This window comes from Ptychodera flava, chromosome 15 (genome assembly GCF_041260155.1).
Source record: "Ptychodera flava strain L36383 chromosome 15, AS_Pfla_20210202, whole genome shotgun sequence".
NCBI lineage: Eukaryota > Metazoa > Hemichordata > Enteropneusta > Ptychoderidae > Ptychodera > Ptychodera flava.
In genome coordinates this window covers 39,023,902-39,044,026 of record NC_091942.1, presented here as the reverse complement: position 1 = coordinate 39,044,026, position 20,125 = coordinate 39,023,902, and the positions used below count along the sequence as shown (strand labels likewise).

At 35.6% G+C, this 20,125-nt stretch overlaps 1 protein-coding gene across 19 annotated transcripts in view; it reads right to left on the bottom strand.

Moving 5' to 3' along the window:
- Positions 1-1,713: 1,713 nt before the first annotated feature.
- LOC139152140 (RNA binding protein fox-1 homolog 3-like) overlaps positions 1,714-20,125 on the bottom strand; it is a 109,475-nt gene continuing 91,063 nt past the window's right edge. For 6 of the 19 annotated variants that reach the window (XR_011556568.1, XR_011556579.1, XR_011556575.1 and 3 more), the window contains 8 exons: positions 18,203-18,343; positions 17,127-17,180; positions 13,698-13,790; positions 11,152-11,206; positions 10,228-10,418; positions 7,813-7,941; positions 5,702-6,493; positions 1,714-3,880 (listed from right to left, as the gene is read on the bottom strand). Coding sequence is in view for 6 of the 19 variants with exons in the window: in XM_070725237.1 (XP_070581338.1) it covers positions 6,449-6,493; positions 7,813-7,941; positions 10,228-10,418; positions 11,152-11,206; positions 13,698-13,790; positions 17,127-17,180; positions 18,203-18,343 (708 nt within the window). In the remaining 13 variants the exon portion in view is untranslated. Of the gene's footprint in view, positions 3,881-5,680; positions 6,494-7,812; positions 7,942-10,227; positions 10,419-11,151; positions 11,207-13,697; positions 13,791-17,126; positions 17,181-18,202; positions 18,344-20,125 lie in introns of those variants that run through there. The other 13 variants (XR_011556570.1, XR_011556581.1, XR_011556580.1 and 10 more) reach the window with 4 other exon arrangements.

Sequence of the window (20,125 nt, the reverse complement as noted above, 5' to 3'; positions counted from 1 at the left end):
GTGCATACACAGACAGTTACAGTAAACCTTTAAGCATGCCACATAATATAGCTGAGGGTTTTATAATGCATTTTGTAATCTAAAAATAAATTCTAGCATATTGTTTGTTCTGCTGACTTTCCTTGATTCCTTTTGAGATTTGTAAAAAGATGGTTTCATTTGTAAAAACCTGATGCATTTTATGGTCACCATTGATGTTGATGAGCACAAGATGTCAAACCATAACTGCTTAGGTGTATTGATATAGAAGTGGAATGATATTCATGTCCACACTACAATTATCAGGGCAAAGATGTTACTATAATTGCCCGGTATAATTGTCTTTAGTTGTCTTCAAAAGATGCATTGCATTTATGATTGAATGATTGATAGTTGGTTTGTGCATTTGGCTGCAGGATATTATTTTGGAGGGAATGTCAACTGAAAAATTTCAGAAGTGAGAAGTCGCTTCAACTGATACTGTTAATTATTGTCAGATTGGACGAATACCCAATGACAGGATAGATGAGATTTAATATCTTGCTTACTAACAGTGATAAGCATCTTCAGAGAGGCTAAGAACCCACAAGTTAAATACACCATTTTTCAATGATGTTTATAACTGGAAATTGAGAAAGGGATATATTGAAAGACACTTTGTCTTTTGTTATTGACAGCACTTGATTAAACCAAAATTCCCCACGGTTTATAATAGACTGTAGACTGTAATGAGACCAGTTGCATTCTAATTATTTCCCTGAAATCTTGTCTTGGTTACCCAGACTGCACTTTGGGGCTCTCTTCCGGTAGGGGTGGCTGGATGAGAGCCAAGAAGTGCAGTCTCAGTAACTGAGACTAACTGAAATCCAATTTACAGAAAATTTTTCTTGTACTCTTTGTGACCATCAATCTGATTTTCTGTTGCCAACTCATGGGGGCGCTGTCATTTGGAAGTGTAACCATCATAAGATGGAAAACCTTGTTGTCTATGGGCACAATATGTTGTAACTTTGCTATTTGTTGTTAAGCAGAACATGAAATATAATGAACCATAGAAAAGTGGTCAAAACAAGGCTTCATGCCTGCTAACAGATGGTAGGTGAAGTGTATGACAAAACCCAAACGTTGGTGTAAAGAGGGCATTGACGCTCATACAGGATGTATCGCTGTTACGTGAGTTCATGGTCTTTTTCAGGTGTTAAATGATATAGAAATGTTAATTGACTCATGTCAAACAGTAATGCAGGTGTCCTAAGGCGAGCTCAGCATAACCAACAGGGTGTGTAGGAATCTTCCATGATAAGTGATTGATAGATTGGGTAAAAAAAACTGCACAATGAGTCATCATTATCTCCACTTCACGGCACAAGGGGCAGCTCTACCTTAAATCAAATAAGCAGATCAATAAATGTAGACAGACGACCCAGTAACCAAATTCGCAGTGTGGCAGTATAATTATGGTCTGAGAATGACTATAGACCCAGAAAATATGATTAAAACTGTCAGAATGAAAAATGTCTTCATGCCAGATGATTACTGCTCCAGCTCCTTGAAGCTGAGCAAGAGCGACAGATTATGGACTCAAAATTTTGGTTGCCAAACATTTGCGGCAACCACTGTTTTAACATTACCAGGACACCGTTTCAAAAGCTGTACGGTGACAGTATCTTTATACACTAGATGCTTACAACTTGTCTGTCATGTAACAGTAGATAAACAATTCTCAAAGCTGGATGGATTTCAAGTAGACATTGGTTTATTGCATTTGATGCAACATAAAATACAACTACAGTAAAAAGATGACAGACTACTGCAAATATCTCTGATACATCACCATGCATTAACTGCACAAATTTTCCTTTCTTTCTGGCATATACTCTCCAACAGGGTTACAACACTTGAACAGTTGAGTCTGTGAAAACTTACTGCAGTTTATAAATAATACAGAAATAACTTGTCTCTAAGAATATCAAGTAAGAGATGTTTTAAATATACAAAATAAAACAAAACCAAATGAGAAGAGTAAAGTCTACAGGTGCAGATTGACATGTGACAGCTACAAAATAAAACACACCTACTGTTTAATTATCATCAAGAATAAATAAGATTGGACGTCCAACACTCCGTGGTATATGTGCTCAGCCAGATAGAACATATGATTTGAACTAATGAAAAGTCTACATAGATTATTTATTACCAACATCGCATTGGTAAACAACTGCTTGTTTGATCATGTTCACTATTTTTTCTCTATGCTAAGTTGCTATAAGGAAGCCTCTTCAATGGTATCTCAAGTGATGAGAATTGTATCTGGACTGTCAGTGAACAGTAATGCCATCATTCACTGGTCGCACACTGTTTGATTGTTTAAATTGCCAGTTGAGGCAAAATTGCACTCCAGGAAATGTTCCTTTCCTTTACAAAAAACAAAGCACTTAAATTGCTATTTAAATTTTTTTTTAATATAGATGAATGAATAATAATAAATATAATAATTTTGAAATGACTGAAATATAATAGATTGAAAAAATCTATTTCACTTCCTTGTTCCTTTCTCTGTTTGCATGAAATGCTTGAGAAACTTGTGAAAAAAGGTGAACCATTTTAATGCTGTCAAATCTGTTACTATACGTAGCAGCATGTACAGTGTGTTGGTGCACCTTGAACTTTCAACTTTGACACTCAAATACGAGATATAAATAAATAGCAAGAAACAAATAAATTTCTCTGTTAACATCTGAGTAGCGGTTGTTTTTGTTCTTAAAATTGTTTAACACAACAATCTACCATACAGCAATACATCTAAAATGTCTACAAGGATCTTACACAAGAAAAAATAAAGAACAACAAAACACTTCTTTTTTATTTTTAAAAAGTGACAACAGAAATTTTGAGATATTGGATAGTCTGTGGTGTCTGGTGTGTGATGAACACACAAGTAATATGTGTGTCACTTGTACCTACATGCTTGCATCATTGTACGAAACTCTCTAAAAACACTGCTTTAGAGGTAGCTTTATCTGTGTCATCATCTCCAAACATAACTTTTTTTGTCACTTTCAAAAGTGAAATCACCAATACTGGGCATTATGATACACAGTGTATACACAGTGACATTTAAAAACACATTATTGGTCATCTATTGTCATCCTAACCCTACATGATTCAAGTCAGACTAGAAGAGTTTCAGGTCAAAGTTCAAAGTAAATTAATGATTGTAGGGGGTTATCACAGTGTTAGAATAATGGGCATCTTAATCCTTATTCACAAGTCATTCTAGATCTCTCCACTTGATAGTGTAAGGTTTCTCCACCGCATTCTGAACAAAAACCTTTTTTTTTTTTTATGGAAAATTTCAATATACATATTTTGAAGACCATATGCATTCATCATGAATAGATAGTCTTCTAAGTCTGGCTCAGAGTCTCAAAATGTTGTACATTTTATGAGCCTTTGAGGAATATGTCAGGTTTTTGTAAAATGAGAAGATAAATATGAAATTTCAGACACACCCAGTTACCATCAAATAGATGTCGATGATTTATGACAGATGTGGTCATCTACATTTCACAGGCATGTAAGGGTTGTCAAATATCAATCATAAGGGGATGAGTAGCCAATCTCTGTGCATGCTGAGAAATCCACAACTCTACAATCATGAAATTTAATGAGGAACATTGCATTATTAACCGATCACGAAAGTCTGAAGAGGTAAGCATTGTCAATGAACAGATCTGAAACTCATGTAGTCAGTGTTAAGTTAGTCTACAGTTTAGGCATCCTGCAAAAACTAAAACAAAAATCTAAAACATAATGCAAATTGTACTCAGAGCACCTTCATAAACGTTAGATGGAACAATCAGCAAATCTAAGAGATTGAGTTGAACTGTTAACAAGCGACCTAGCGGCCGATATAGCTCCGCTGTGTTTATGTAGAGAATAACTATTTTTGACACATGTTGATGAATAAGGTGGAAATCTTTGATAGCTCAATGCAGTGGCCAGAAAAAAGTGGCTAAAATAGCTGCAAAAATACACAATCGAAGATTTCATCATACTTTGAATATATCACATTGGATCATCCCTAAGAACATGTCATCCAAAGCTATCTGATGAGTAGTTTTTTGGAGAACAAAATTTTCTGACCAAAAATGGCAACAATTGCCCCAAAAAATAAAGTTTGCAGATTTCATCATAATTTCAAATGATCAAATTTAGTTCACCTATAGAAATCTGTATACCTAATTTCAAAGCTGTTAGACCAGTACTTTTTGAGAAACACATTTTTCAACCAAAAATGGAAAAAATTGACCCAAAAATTCAACATTACAGATTTCATCATAATTTCAATAAATATTATTTAGTTCATCTATAGAAACCTACATACCAAATTTCAAAGCTATCAGATGAGTAGTTTTGGAAATACACATTTTTTGACCAAAAGTGGCAAAAACTGCCCCAAAAATACAAAATTACAGATTTCATCAGAAATTCAATATATTACTTAGCTCATCTGTAGAAACCTGTATACCAAATTTCAAAGCTATCAGACCAGTACTTTTTGAGAAACACATTTTTTGACCAAAAATGGCAAAAGTTGCCCCAAAATTACAAAATTGCAGATTTTATCATAATTTCAATAAATATCATTAAGGTGACCTGTAGGAACCTGTATACCAAATTGCAAAGCTATCAGATGAGTAGTTTTGGAAATACACATTTTTTGACCAAAAGTGGCAAAACTTGCCCCAACAATATAAAGTTTGCAGATTTCATCAGAAATTCAATATATATTACTTAGTTCATCTGTAGGAACCTGTATACCAAGTTTCAAAGCTATCAGATGAGTAGTTTTGAAAATACACATTTTTTGACCAAAAATGGCAAAAATTGCCCCAAAATATACAAAATTACAGATTTCATCAGAAATTCAATATATATTACTAAGTTCATCTATAGAAACTTGTATACCAAATTTCAAAACTATCAGACCAGTACTTTTAGAGGAATACATTTTTTGACCAAAAATGGCAAAAATTGCCTTAAAAATGCAAATTTGCATATTTCTGCACAATTTGAACAAATCTGAAATAGATCATCCCTAGGGACATATGTACCAAATATCAAAGCTATTTGACTGGTAGTTTTGAAGAAGAAGATTTTTAAAGATTTTTTTACCAAAAATGGCAAAAATTGCCTTAAAAATGCAAATTGCATATTTCTGCACAATTTGAACAAATCTGAAATAGATCATCCCTAGGGACATATGTACCAAATATCAAAGCTATTTGACTGGTAGTTTTGAAGAAGAAGATTTTTAAAGATTTTTTTACCAAAAATGACAAAAATTGCCTTAAAAATACAAATATGCAAATTTCACCACGATTTGAACAAATCTGACTGAAGTCACCCTAAGTAAACTGCATATCAAATTTCAAAGCAATCAGACAAGCGGTTTCAGAGAAGAAGATTTTTTTACCAAAAACACCAAAAAATGCCCCAAAAATACAAATATGCAAATTTCACCAAGATTTGAACAAACTGAAGTGAGGTCACCCAAAGTGAGCTGTATATAAAATTTCAAAGCAATTGGACTTGCGGTTTCAGAGGAGAAGGCAATTGTTGACGGACGACGACGACGACGACGGACGACGGACGACGACGGAAAATCAACCTATTTGATAAGCTCCGCGTCGCTGACAGCGGAGCTAAAAAGGGGGACTGTTCAAAGATGATTGTCAATAACATTCCAATATATGAAAATTGTCTTTTCTTTGGTCCAAGTCTTTTTTTTTTCCTCTCAAAATTTTAGATCAACTCCAAACTTGGAAATTAATCCATGATATTGAATTGAAGTGGAAACAAAGTATTCTTGATACAATTATCGATGCAACAATGATGAGTTGTCTGACGCTGGGATAATCTGCAGTGAGAGTTCATAAAGCTTACCTTTACTTGTCATACAGTCCCATTTTATCTATTTCCACAGTTGCCAATTGTTACATTACCAATTAAAAAAAAGTATTGAAAATGTTTAATGGATTATTTTTGAGCTAACTACTTTCTCGAATTTGTTGGTACAATTGGATAGTAAAACTACAATAATATCCTTTCTATTTTGTAATTGGTGATAAATTCTTACGCTTGTTAAATTTTCCTTTAAATCTTCATTTTGATTTTAATACTTTTGCACACTTCCATGAAAAAAGGTTTATCTGGCAGTTGTCTGGCTGTTTACTTCCTGTCAAGGTGAACATTTCCCAAAGTGGCACTAAACCACCAGTCACTTGTCTCAAATACTGACCTATTATTAATAGATTCAAACTCTGGTGCCAGACTGTAAAGTTCCTTAAAATTCTTTTAAAATCTTTAATCGCACATCAGAAGCCAGAGATGAGTCTCTTTTTTTGTATATTTACTTGAGATGGGAAACTCCAACAACAAAAAACTCTTGGATCTTGTAACATTATCAATATGGTGAGAACCGACTGTAGCCTCCTCTGTATACACTGGCCTGTAAGGAAAACAGTTTGAATACAATTCAAAGTTAGAAAGTGACATCTTGATACCAGACCGAAGATAAACTTTTGTCATATAAACAGTTTCATTGGAAGCTGGACAGATACGAACATGAAAACATAGTATGATGACCACTTGGACAACCTGACCATTGTCAAGTGACCATCCATTTATTATGCAGTATCTCTGTAAATATAATGCCGTCTTTTGTAAAATTATGTGTGGAAACTGTAAGGTACTGAAATGCCTTTGCACTTTATCAACAATGGTTGGCGTGAAGAGACATGCATGCATGTACTGTCAGTCAAACTAGGATAATATCACTGTCAGTCAAACTAGGATATCACTGTCAGTCAAGCTAGGATATCACTGTCAGTCAAACTAGGATATCACTGTCAGTCAAACTGGGATATCGCTGTCAGTCAAACTGGGATATCGCTGTCAGTCAAACTAGGATATCACTGTCAGTCAAGCTAGGATATCACTGTCAGTCAAGCTAGGATATCACTGTCAGTCAAACTTGGATATCATTGCCAGTCAAACTAGGATATCACTGTCAGTCAAACTGGGATATCACTGTCAGTCAAACTAGGATATCACTGTCAGTCAACTGGGATATCACTGTCAGTCAAACTAGGATATCACTGTCAGTCAAGCTAGGATATCACTGCCAGTCCAACTGGGATATCACTGACTGGGATATCACTGTCAGTCAAACTGGGATATCACTGTCAGTCAAACTAGGATATCACTGTCAGTCAAACTAGGATATCACTGTCAGTCAAGTTAGGATATCACACACGAACATGTACTCAGCTTGAATTGTAATGATAAATGATCTTTAACAAATTATCTGAAAATGAAATAATCTACTTTGGGAAGCTGATTTGTAGATCTTTGATGCAACCTTGCAGTAGTTAGTGTTACATTTCAATGGGGCCCAACAGGGAAATAGTTGGCCTGAATCCTACAGGTGACACTTTTTGATCATTTCTCTCTGTCAAGGAATTCACAGCTAATGAAGATTTCTATAGTAGATGATGACTGTCTGATAAAGTGTACCACAAAATTGTATTGCATAGATGTATGATGATAATACCATGACTGTATCTACCAACATGCACTATAACCTTTAACCTTCAATCCCCACTAGGTCAACCTATAATATTTACACACAAAGTAATGTACAGCTGTGTTAACCTTAATGATAGATCAAAACATCATGCTTGGTGTGAGTTCAATCGCTTTAACACATCTTGAAAACAGTCGGGGCATGAAAAATTTTCCCAATCAAAAATATGATGAGCAACCCACCCCATATGTGGCAGGTCCTATCGTGGGGTGGTAATGGTCGGCGTACTCTCTAGCATATGGTATGGTGTAAGCTGTGGGTTGGGCGTAGCGCCCATAGCCTGGATAACCTGCCTGTAACAAAAGTTCAGCCTTTGTTTTATTTACAAAGACAGAAAAACAGAAAAAAGGAGACGTTACTATCATGCATGCACAACACCACAGGAAGTTACTTCCACAATAAATGCTATGTTAAAAATAAACACAATGTTGTTACCAGTGTTCTTTGTGACAATTATCATATTACAATTAGCAATTGAATTTTGGTGCATTTCAAAGGTACTAAAGTTGTTGGGGCAAATGTTTTTCTGTAATTCATCTCAGTGATTTCATAGTTAACGTCAAAAATGTTAAGGCAAAACAGATTTTGTGTAAGACTTTTTTCAGGAAAGTTTCAAAAAGTCAACCTCTGGCAGTAATTGAATTCGAAACAGTACCATGTAATAATTTTTAATTTTATGGTTTGGTTTCATATCATTTATGCTATTTACAGAAACAAGTCACCATCATCTGATGCAGTTGCTAATTCACATAAATTGTTTGTTGTTAATTCAAATAAATTACTCTGTAGGTTCTCTTATGTCATTCTTATCATTTCAAATAATTTTATATTGCATTCAGGGAGTGTACCATATGTGTGTTTGTGGTAAAATGATAGGAGTGTGTTAGACTGCTTTAAAATATTGTAAACATGCATTATTTCGGTTAGTGTTGTGTTAGCATTGGCATGCATCAGGTCATGTTATTAGATGTGCAATGTAGCAAATCAACATAATGCAATACATCACAAGATATCTTTTAAATTTGTTTATGATGGAACAATATACAGGCTGTTTTTTGTTTCTTTCAAAGTTGTTCATGACTTCACTGCAAGATGGAAACCTAAACGAGAGGACAATTCTAAGTAAATTAAGAATTCCTGACCAACTTATGGTGACATTGATCCCAGGGGTATATTTTGGTGGCAGTAAAAATCTAACTATATTTGGCAATAGTAAAAATAATACCTGTATGAAAAATGCTTTTATTGGAATAAGGTCAAACATAATTTGGAAAACTTATGAAAGATCAATTTTAAACTTTTCTGAATGCAAATGTCACAGTTTCTGTAGCATTTCAAAGTTTCCAATCTTCAATCTGCCCGTGGGTATGTCCTTGAACTTCTTTTGCACTCAGACTATTGTTTAAAACAAGTCCCTCCATAAATGTGTTTAAAATATACAAGATTTAATTAATACTCATCAGCTGACCTTGATAAATTGAAATACATTATGATAGCGATTAAGTCTTTCTTTTCAACAATGCTATTATTTTCATGTAGAAAAGGTACACTATATCAGTTTGAACTTTCTCCCAATAAAAAGTAATTCAAAGCTCTTCTCTGCAATGTGTGCTTGGCTTATATTTTGGATTCATGTTTTTTTAAACTGAGTTTTAATAGAAAGTTTGTGTATGAAATGATCCTGTCATATCTCATTGCTGAATTAATACTGATGGCATTACACTACAAATGCCACTCTAGTTCAAAATGAGGTTTATTCAATGCTATATTGAGCTGTCAAACCCTAAATATACAGACCAGCTGATAACACTGATGTCCTACAATCTCCATGAAGGAATATATAAAGTGTGTATGTAACATTCACATGACAGTGTTCTACTAGTTTTCAAAGGAAATGCAAACCAGTATTGTAGGGTTTCTCATAATTGGTTGCTTTTTCATGTATTTGTACGTTTTTGAAATTTTAAGTCAGGTACATCTTTATAACTATTTATAGCAAAGCTTTATCCAAAATACAAATGATCTAGAAAGGGAAAGCATTTGTGGAAAGATAAGATTACTTGTCTTTCATTGAAAACAGGATTGCTTTCTATTGCTCATCACTAAGTCTTTAATGTAATGGTAATTCCTAGCACCCTCCTTTAAACTCCTACAACTCAAAAACTGAACAGGATTCCTGAATTCAGTGATTAACATTTTGAAAACTGAAGAATATTTATCTCTGAGAAGCCAGGTAGACAAAGAAACAATTATCGTAACAGAAATAAGTACAGAGAGTATAAGATCATGACAGATATGGTTTGTAACAGACTACTTGGCAATACAGAGTACTGTAGTCCTGAAGCACACTATGGAAAATATATGCCATCCAGTACCGTCACAACGGTCTTATTCATCTTTAAGAATTATAATACCTTAATAAGACATTTCAAATCTTTCTCCGTCTTTAGAAAACTTTATCATTCTCAACTTGAATACAAGAACTAAGCCATGCTTGTTGCTAATGATGCAGTTCCCTTTTGTATCAAATATGCAAGGCAGCAAGATATGCCTTCATGCAGCAACGTTGGCTATCCAAAGTCTCATGGCACACCTACCTGATACCTCTCACTATACAATGGATCTGGGTAAAATGCTGCAGGGGCATAACCAGCCACTGGTGGTGGTGCAGCTACACGGTACGCTCCATATGCACCCCTCGCTCTACCACGCCCCAGGGGATCTACACCTCCCCGTAAGGCTCCAAGGATTGGATAGAGTGAAACAACACTGCTCAGATCTGCTGCCGCTGTTGATATCACGGAAAATATAATATATACAGGAACATGCACTGTCATTACATTGTAATTATACAGAGTAAGATTGAGTCAGATTGAGGGCCGTGGAATAGGGAAGTGTAAATAGGAGATATCTATTATTTATTAGTATTGAAAACTACTATAGACAAATCTTCATGTAATGTTTTAACTTTCAAATTGAACAGAAAATTTAATTTCATGAACACTGTTGTTACCAACGGTAACCATGGATCAGAAAGTTTGTCATTTCAAGGGCATTTTCAACTCAGCCATACAGTGCATAGTTTCAACATATCATGCAGTAAAATGCAATGCGAATGATGACGTCATAACTACGTCATAATGCAAATAGTACTGATCATGCAAAAACAAAAACATGCATCAAATCACTGCTTCCCTAACTCAGTGTAAGTCTTAAAACCACTGACAGATAGATGTGTTCACCAGTGACCCTCTACCACCACTGTCAATTTCTTAGTTTTCTAATTTCTGTTCTATAAAACTCTGACAACCATGTGCAACTGCTGTTATTTGAAGATACATAACATAGTACTAGGTAGTTTGGACAGTTCACAACGGCACATGAATGAGGTTTCTGAGAAGCAAAATTTTTGTGAAGAAAATCATTGACAGTGGAAAGTGTCAGACTATCACTGTTATAAAAATATTGACACTCAGAGGAGAGATACAAATTTCAGAAATGGAAAGAGTCATGATGCGTACCATTTGGTGGCGGCTTGGATTTCCGCGTCATTACACGTGCAGTGGCGTTATTAACCTGGCCAGCAAAATAACAGCATGTCAGTGTACATGGCAATGTTTAGAGACATTCAAAAGGGAGGAAACACAACACTTAAAACATGGAAAAGATATGGAAAGATGGACAGGAAGAGGGTTGGAGAGGTCAAGGGTTAAAGGTTACAATATGGATGATAATTACAGGGGAAAGAAAAAGAAAGATGAAATGCTCTGTTACTGCTGTTGACTTGCAATGCATCAAAGACATCAAGAAAAGTATTGTCAATTTTTAAAACCTTTCAATCCTTTTTAAATAAGTTCTTTATGAACTTGATGCAATTAATGATAATGTCAAATTGTTGAAGTTCATAATTTCAATAGCAGTAACAGGCTTTCTAAAATAGTTCTGACACAATGAAGGCGTCTGGCATTTAACCACAATATGTGTGTTTTTATGCACTGTAGTATTTTGTTCATGATGGATTAACCTAAATCAAGGGGATCATTTTCCTGCTTTGTTGATCTGTAAACCTTGACTGAGACTGTAAAACACAATTACAGCAAAATTAAATATCCTGAATAATTTTTTGATCATGGGTATAAAATTTTCGGAATTCGCGTGCATGAGCTTTGGTCAAGGGTATTTACGAACAGTAAATACTGTACTTTGCATAGAAACCATACATATTGTGTAGGAAGATTTGAAAAAATCTGTGAATACAAAAAGTATAATGAGACAAAAAGACAACACAGACACTCCAAGATTCAACATTATGTTTCTGCATGTATTCATGAAATGAAAAGAATATGTGAAAAAGTGTTATACTTATGAGACAGTCCTTGAGTTTTGCACTTATGTTGTTCACAGCTTTGTAACATTTTGGCCAAGTCAAAGATTGTGATATTCATTGAGAAGGGATCCAAACAGTTTGGCAAATGGCAATAATATAAACTGACAATTCTTTGTTTAATTATATGACATATGTGTGACAACATAGTTACAAAACTTGTGTGTGAGCAAAGATTCTAGAAAGCTTAGTGCTTACCGTTCATATTGGCAAGGCATTGGTGGAGGGGACTAGACACATACACACATAATTACATACTTAGAGCAAAGATTGCTATTTGGGTGGGTTGGGGCTGGGTACATGACATATGTGATATAATGGCCTCCGACTGTGTCATTCACCTACTTTTACCAGGAAACCAAAACACTAGTGCGTGCATAGAGAAAAGGCAATGCCTGTGATACTACAACACACGACATAATCTCAAAAGAACTGGTTAAGTAGAATAATTCCAGTCTTGATTGTATATTTGGAAAGTGCACTGTCACCCCCTGCAGAGACACAGTCAGTTTCCTAATGCAAGCAAATTGATGCATGGGAGGTCAAAGGTTAAGACTGCTGCTTGGCAACACCACAACGCACACTGAGCATGACAGACAGACCTGGATGAGGGGCAGGGGGAATTGGAACAGGGACATGGGCAACAAAGTCATTCAGAAAACAACATAAAACAACAAGCAGCATAGACAAACAATGTGTAGAAGGTTTCATTTCCAATTCACATTCCCAATGATACATATATGTAAATGTATATAACAGTAAAATGGGAGCAACTATTGGTATCACCACATATACTTGCAAGGCAACTATTGGGTTATCAAAGAAGTCTTTAGAGAAAGAGGCATTTCTTTAGCAAAGTTGTATTGACAGATGTCATTAGAAAAAAGTAGTATTGGAGGAAACAAAGAGTGCAACTGAACAAATGAACACTGGTATTAAATCTGGAGTAGGTAGGATGCTCTCAATGTCAACTTACCCTTGAGTCCACAACTTGGACTCATCAAGCCTGAAGTGAGTAAGTGCTAGAGTCTTTTTAGAGACACACTCTACCCATCATTGGAATCATACCTTTGCATTGGCCCCAAATATATCAACTGCTCTATTGGAACAGAAATAGAGGCAGATACAAGGATCTTCTAGGGATTGTGTGTATGTGTGACTCACTCAATGTGTGGAAAAAAATACTGGACAAAATAATGGGACTAAGAAAGTGAGACCCACAGATAGTCAATAACTGTTGGTTTTGCCACAGATGCTTTGTGGGTCAACTTACTCTGTCATAAAAATGAGTACAAACAAGACAATGATCACTATTTGAAGGCAGACGCAAATGCAACAAAGTTTTAGATTTTGCATGCAATGATCAAATACATATACAAATATTTAGTTCAGTATGGTGTATTCATCGTAGTTTTGGATTATAACATAACGAAAGGCACAGACCAACAGTCATTGATACGGTTGCCAGTGCTGCTAGCTGACACTTACTCTTTTACAGAACACGTTCTAGGCTTTGCATACACGGCTTACAACTGAGCATGCAAAGACAGACCATACTCTGTAGGTGAGCAGGACAAAAATGAGGGGAAGGGAGAATGAGAGAGGGTGCCAGAACAAAGAACTAACAACAGGGTTGAATAGAGAATGGTTAATCAAAGTCTTACGAAAAATAGGAACATGCACCTCTATTTTGCGCCCCTCAACGATCGTTCCATTCAATTTCTCTCTTGCCCTGTCGGCGTCCGAACTAGTTTGGAAAGTTACAAAACCAAAGCCCTGCATGCATGGGAAAATAATAACAAGACATGCACAACATTAAACTCATGCAAGCTATATAAATACAATAAAAACACAAGTTATTGGTGATGGTGGACATGGATTTGTTGCAGTAACAAATCTGCAGATATGTCCACTGCTCTGGGTGCACCAAGTTGTCATGCTTCAGTGAAGAACGTTCTGCAAATGCATTTCAGATTCTTCTATTACGACAACAATATAATATGTAATGTACAAATAGGCCAAGGCATGCCCTTAATCTGGTCAAACACGGCCAGAAGACAATATGGTTTAAAAAAACAAATAGGATGATGGATCTCAATGACTTGATTCACATTCAAAACACAAGCAAAATCTAAGTGCAGACTCTTTGGGGTGTGTTTTACTTTGTGGGGGACATTTCAGCATTTCAAGGGAGATCTGACCCACAGTCTACAGAATTGGGAAAAAACTATAAGAGGCAAAATGTTTCAGCAGATTTCATTATAAAGAGAGGGGTATGCTGTATGAAATGAGGGTAACATTGCCATTAGTGTCTGATGCAGATCATAAAGCAATTGGCAGACCTGGTCACCATGAATATGATAATTGCATGCCCAAACATGAACGGATTATTAATATCATGAATCAGAGCATTAAACACGAAATGTTCAATATTCTTTTATTGTTCATTGGAGAATATTGAAACTCTCTAATTTTTTTCATCTTTCACATTTTTGGAGTATTTTTTTTTCACAGGGGAACAGGATAGGAATTGGGATGTCAATGATGACAACTGACACCATTCATGTGCAGATACGCAGTGAGATCATGGTTCTTTTGATTTTTCCTACAGTTTGTCACCATAGCACCATCTCTGCTTTTATTTTAGAATATTATTGAAAACTGATTTAACTCCACTGCCTTCTTGCACATGATTGGCTAAAAAGCCTGAAATGTATCAAAACAACTGACAAAGTGAATGATCTGGTGCAAACTTTGCCACTTAGAATGTCAGAACAACTCTCAAGATTCAGTTTACTAAGTGTATAGGATACACAGTTAATGCATACATGAAAAAGAGCTAGATTTGATAAATTTAGAGTGAAAAAACTTGCACCAGCTATACTGATACTAAATTTGACAGTTCATGGTAACACATAACTGAAGGTGCTTGGTCCTTGCTCTCTGCTGATTCATTTTGACAAACATTTTGCAAAACTAAATCAATCATGGCAGCCACAGAAATTGCTAATAAAATATTAACCTCTCTGTGGAAGGAAATGTAATCATTGATGCATACACAATTTTCAAGTTGTCACAGCATGTTTAAGTCACTTCACAAACACAGAAACATTAGCTCTGAGATAAAATTGTAATTTTTATGACAAACTGATGCAAAACATCTTGGAATTGTAATTTCATTTATGGAGCATAAATTATATCCAATCTCAAAAAGAAAGTGGAATTGCAGCCATTTAAATTGCTCATTTGGAATTTTGTTTATCATGGATTGGAGGTTTATGCATACCAGGCAGGATAGCAAAGGCCAAGACCCAAGTCTGACCTTGACATGTATGTCTACTAAAACTAATCTTAAGCGCACTACGTAGCAAACAATCAATCTAAACGTTTCTTGTCAGCCATGCTCTACTCGAAGAAAATGCAAATGTGACACCACTGATAATTCATACTGGCTTTCACGAAATGACTTTCTTGTGTAAGATGCTTGTGTCAGTGTGAGAATGCTTATCTTGTATAAAGTGGTTATATCAATGTGGCACACACAGCCATTGTGTACTATGTGACTTTCTCCTTGAAAGAATTTCTGAACACTGGCCATAGTGGTACTGAGTGCTGGCCCATAGTGGTATTGTACTTATATAGTTATCCGATGTAGCTGTAACTGTATATCATAAATACATAACGAAAATTCACTTCAATGACAGAGGATACCTTATGGAGAAAAGATAACACCAAACATATTATATTCTTATTCAATAATATCACAAAACATATCTACAAGCAGAGATAGCCCTAGCATTGATGACAATTGTGCTCCATGGGCCTTGAATTGAGCACAAGTTATGAGCCATGCACATGACAAACTATAATAGGTTAGTTTCCTCACAGTAAGAGAAGCGTAACATGTGTTGTCTATAGGAGAGTTGAACTCCTGTTTTGTTTTGTCTACATCCATTGACAATCAGTAACTCAGTACAATTTGATGCTTTGTTCCAGGTGCATGATGGGCAATCTTAATTCTTGATGATGTTGAAATCATAGTCAGTACTGTAAGATGCATTGTTCAGTCTACAGACATCATTGACAGAGACTCCAAAATAAATAGATGAAATAAAAACAAACAGTCGAATGGACTTTATTAAATTTCAGCTGCAGCGGCAGATAAGCAGTCACTTTGAGACGATGTAGCACTGTCATAATATTCTCCACAGGAATCATTTATCAACCGAGGTGGTTTGTTTTTTTAAGTCTTATCTATGATGATAATCCTACTTGTTAGTGAATATTTTGTGAATAATTTCTATTGATTGATAACTTTCTTATCAAATTGTTTGTAATTATTTGTTACCAATATTATTATGGCTAATATGAAAATAAACTAAGAAATCAACAAACCTTATTATGATGCCAGAAGTATCTCCACCATGTAGATTTGTTTGGTGACATGTGTTCAAGTTTAAAAATATCACATTTGCATCTTCCATACACAGCATATAGCTAGTGCAAAATATTTTACGGCTAAGCAAAGACAGACCTCATGTTGCCATGGTTTTTATGGGTCAATACAGCATATTACGCCATGAGGTATAATACTTTATTCTTGTAGGACAAACTAATGACACATTCAAAGCCCAAAAGTATGGCAATTAATGAATTGAAATCTCTGCCAACAGTGCTGTGTTTCTCCCTGGGCACAGACGAAAGATTGACAATTTCAAGTGAACTGACTTTACTACCTGGCTTACATGAAGGCTGTATTGAGTCATTGCTTTTCTACCTTCTCAGAACCAGTCACAAATCACTTTAGTGATACAACACTCCAAACTGTACATTCAATACGCAACAGCTGTACAATTTCAGGTTTGAATTGATCAACTTTAAACATAAAAATTTACTGTTGCGGCTAATTGAATAAGACAGCAGTTACTGCCCTCCTGGTCATACATTCAATGTTCTTTACTCTTATCTTGGAGTTGTACGGCACGATATCCATTAGCTAGTGTTATTGCATTTCAAGATGACAGTGACTGGCACTTCAAAGTACAGTACATGCAAACCTAATGACAAATTCAAAACTCCACCACTATGATAAACTTAATGATGTCTCCTTACCTTAGAACCTCTTTCATTAAAAATAATCTCTACATCTATAATGGGACCAAATTGCTGTAAAAAGAATCAAATTCAATGTTTAATGTTATTTTAGAACAATCCACTACCCTGGATGCAAAAACTTACTGTTGATCGAACAAAAGGTGCTGCCAAACCAGTGATAGTCATCATAGAGTGCATAGATTCAGAGATTTAATGATGCTGTCAAAAACAGATTTTCAGAGTGGGATCTGATGTCCAATTGATTGCTTGTTAGGGCTACAAACCACTGACATTTGGGATTTACTATCTCTTTGAAGACAAACACACTTCAATTTTTACCACATTCAGACAGTTTCTGATTTTGTCACTTTAGGAGATACAGTTGAACAAAATATTGTTGGACAGTGATACTGTAGACAATATTTAAACATTTTTTATGCCATGTATGGCAATTGACAAGTTGCAATTATTATCATATGGATCTCAGAGAATTACTTTGGAGAATACCAAGTATTTGTGAACATTGTGTAAAAATAGAATTTGAATTTCAAACAAAATTAATTAGCGTTATCATTTATAAAAGTACTGCAATATGCCATCCAGAATTACACAAGTTGGAACCGAATAGAAAAACTTGAATAAATGGAGTTGCATCTTCTGAACATTACTTCAGCTTTAGTTTACTGACACCATTTTACAAAATCATTTTTCTCTGTTTACTTTGTTGATGATAAAACGTGATTTACGCAATCATACTCATTATCATTTCATATGGAAATGGTTTTCATACAAAACTGAGGTCAAATAATCATCATGTTGTTTGGCAATGTGTCAAGCTGTGTTGCACCCTACTAAGCTTATTCTGAATAAATTAATTTGAAAACCGTGTAAGGGGATGTAAACACCGGAGGTATCCTGTTCCATTCTCAAATTACTCAATTCCCTATTCCCATATGCACATCAGAATTTCCAGCATCTGGAAACCACTGAACTCCGGGTTACTTCAGTCTGGTTGGCATGATCTGAATATATTGTAATGAGGGAAAGTTAGGCTAATACATTTATTTATTCATTCATTTATAACACTGGCTTACCCCAAACATTTGCCTTAGATCTGGGTCACGGAACCTGAAGGGTATGTTTGATACATGAAGTCTCTTTGGTTGCTCTCCTGTTTTCTGTCCTGTGCAGTTGGTCTGCTGGCTGGCTGCATCTCCACTGGCTGCTTGCTCTACCTATACACCATGGAACATCATCAAGAAACAAACATCAGACAATGCATAAAATATGAAGTCAATTTGCATTTATGAACTTGCATTTTTGAGGATTGAGCAATCAACGAAAGCCATGTTTGAATCTGAGGTAAATGCACAGTTAATGTGAAATAATTGTAAATGATACATGCAGCTGAATATTAGTACCTTGAAATTAGCAGTGGGAGATACCCCAAGTGTATATTCAACATAATTCAATAGACATTGAATTATGAGCAGTAAATTTACAAGTACTTATAATGTAACATTGACATGAATTTCAAAATGTTGAATTGCAATGGTTAACACTACAGTGACCTGTTTTTGAGCCAAGCACAGTGACATCATAATATGCTGGCCTATCCAGGGCTATGAATGTACACACTATACTGACGTGATAAAACGACACCTCACTTCTATCTGACGTTTGTGAGTGTCCGTCCAAAATGCGGAAAACAACTATCCAAATGAAGGATCAGTTTCTTCAACGTTTTCCCTGGAATCATGAACCACCTTATGCAATATACGCAACATGATGACTGTCCATTTCATGATGATAACCTGCACTGACAACCAAACTGTATATTCTCTTAGGATTTCTACAACCATATGTTGCAAAGACACAGAGCATTCATCAATGCCATCCACTCATCCCACTAAATACAACCTCCCACTTCCACATCATGGCCACTTACATCTGTGGATGCTTCACTCATCCTGTTCAAGCTCAGTATTTTGGCAGCATACAGCAAAATATCTCTAGTCTAGCAGTATGGAAGCACAGTGTGTTGTCTTGCTAGCAACATGCGGAAATGAGCCCCATGAACATAATATGCATGACACAGTTCAGCTGCCCAGGTCATGTGACCAGCAGTATGGAAAGTAGCCTCACATGGGCATCTGATTAAAGTACATTGCAGCCTTCCTGTGATAGCATCTGCTCTCTGACTCAATACAGTGTTGTTTTTTCTTTCTGCAGCAAAACTGCTGGACATTATTTTCCCCTCCATGATCTCAACGTTCTTCATGATTTTTTCTCTGCTTTCTCTTGTCTTTCAATACCTTTTTTCATCAGAAAATAACCATTTTTGCTTACAAGGTGACAGATCTTTCACATATTGGCCCTAGCTCTTGAAACATTTCTATACAGTTAGCCATCTGTAATGTTACATTTCATCATTAATATATGCCGAGAAAACTTATTGGGACAGCATGAACAATAGATTGTCACCGTGCAAAAACCAGTGGGCATACAGTTTGCCAAGTCTCCCCTCTGTGGCTTCTGCCATCCTCAGCTCATTCATAATATTCATAAGGAAAACTCAGCTTCCATCTCCCATATTTCTATTAAATCCACATAATAAATTGGTATCAACTACCGGTACGTTGGACATCCCAACCTCACAAAAATCCAGATAAATACACAAAATTGGTTGACTGCCATCTTTAATTGCAAAAAACATATATTAGCCAATATTCTGCTACACCGCTGATAAAGTGTTTATCTCTTGTCTCTGGATAACTCCCATTCCCTTGCCATTTTGAAGGTCAATTAAAAAGTGTAAATTGGGTTTATTACATCATTGCTGGGCAAGGTATCCACGTACCTGTGCTTGCAGTTTGAATGACAATCTGAAATGGGAGTGAAATGGAAGCTGTCCAGGAAGACAAAATTTTGTGCTTCATCAGCTGTCCATGGCCAAATGTACTTTTTCTGTGTTAGGTTGTATGTGCCTCAAAAGAATCTTTGGCACCAGAGAAACA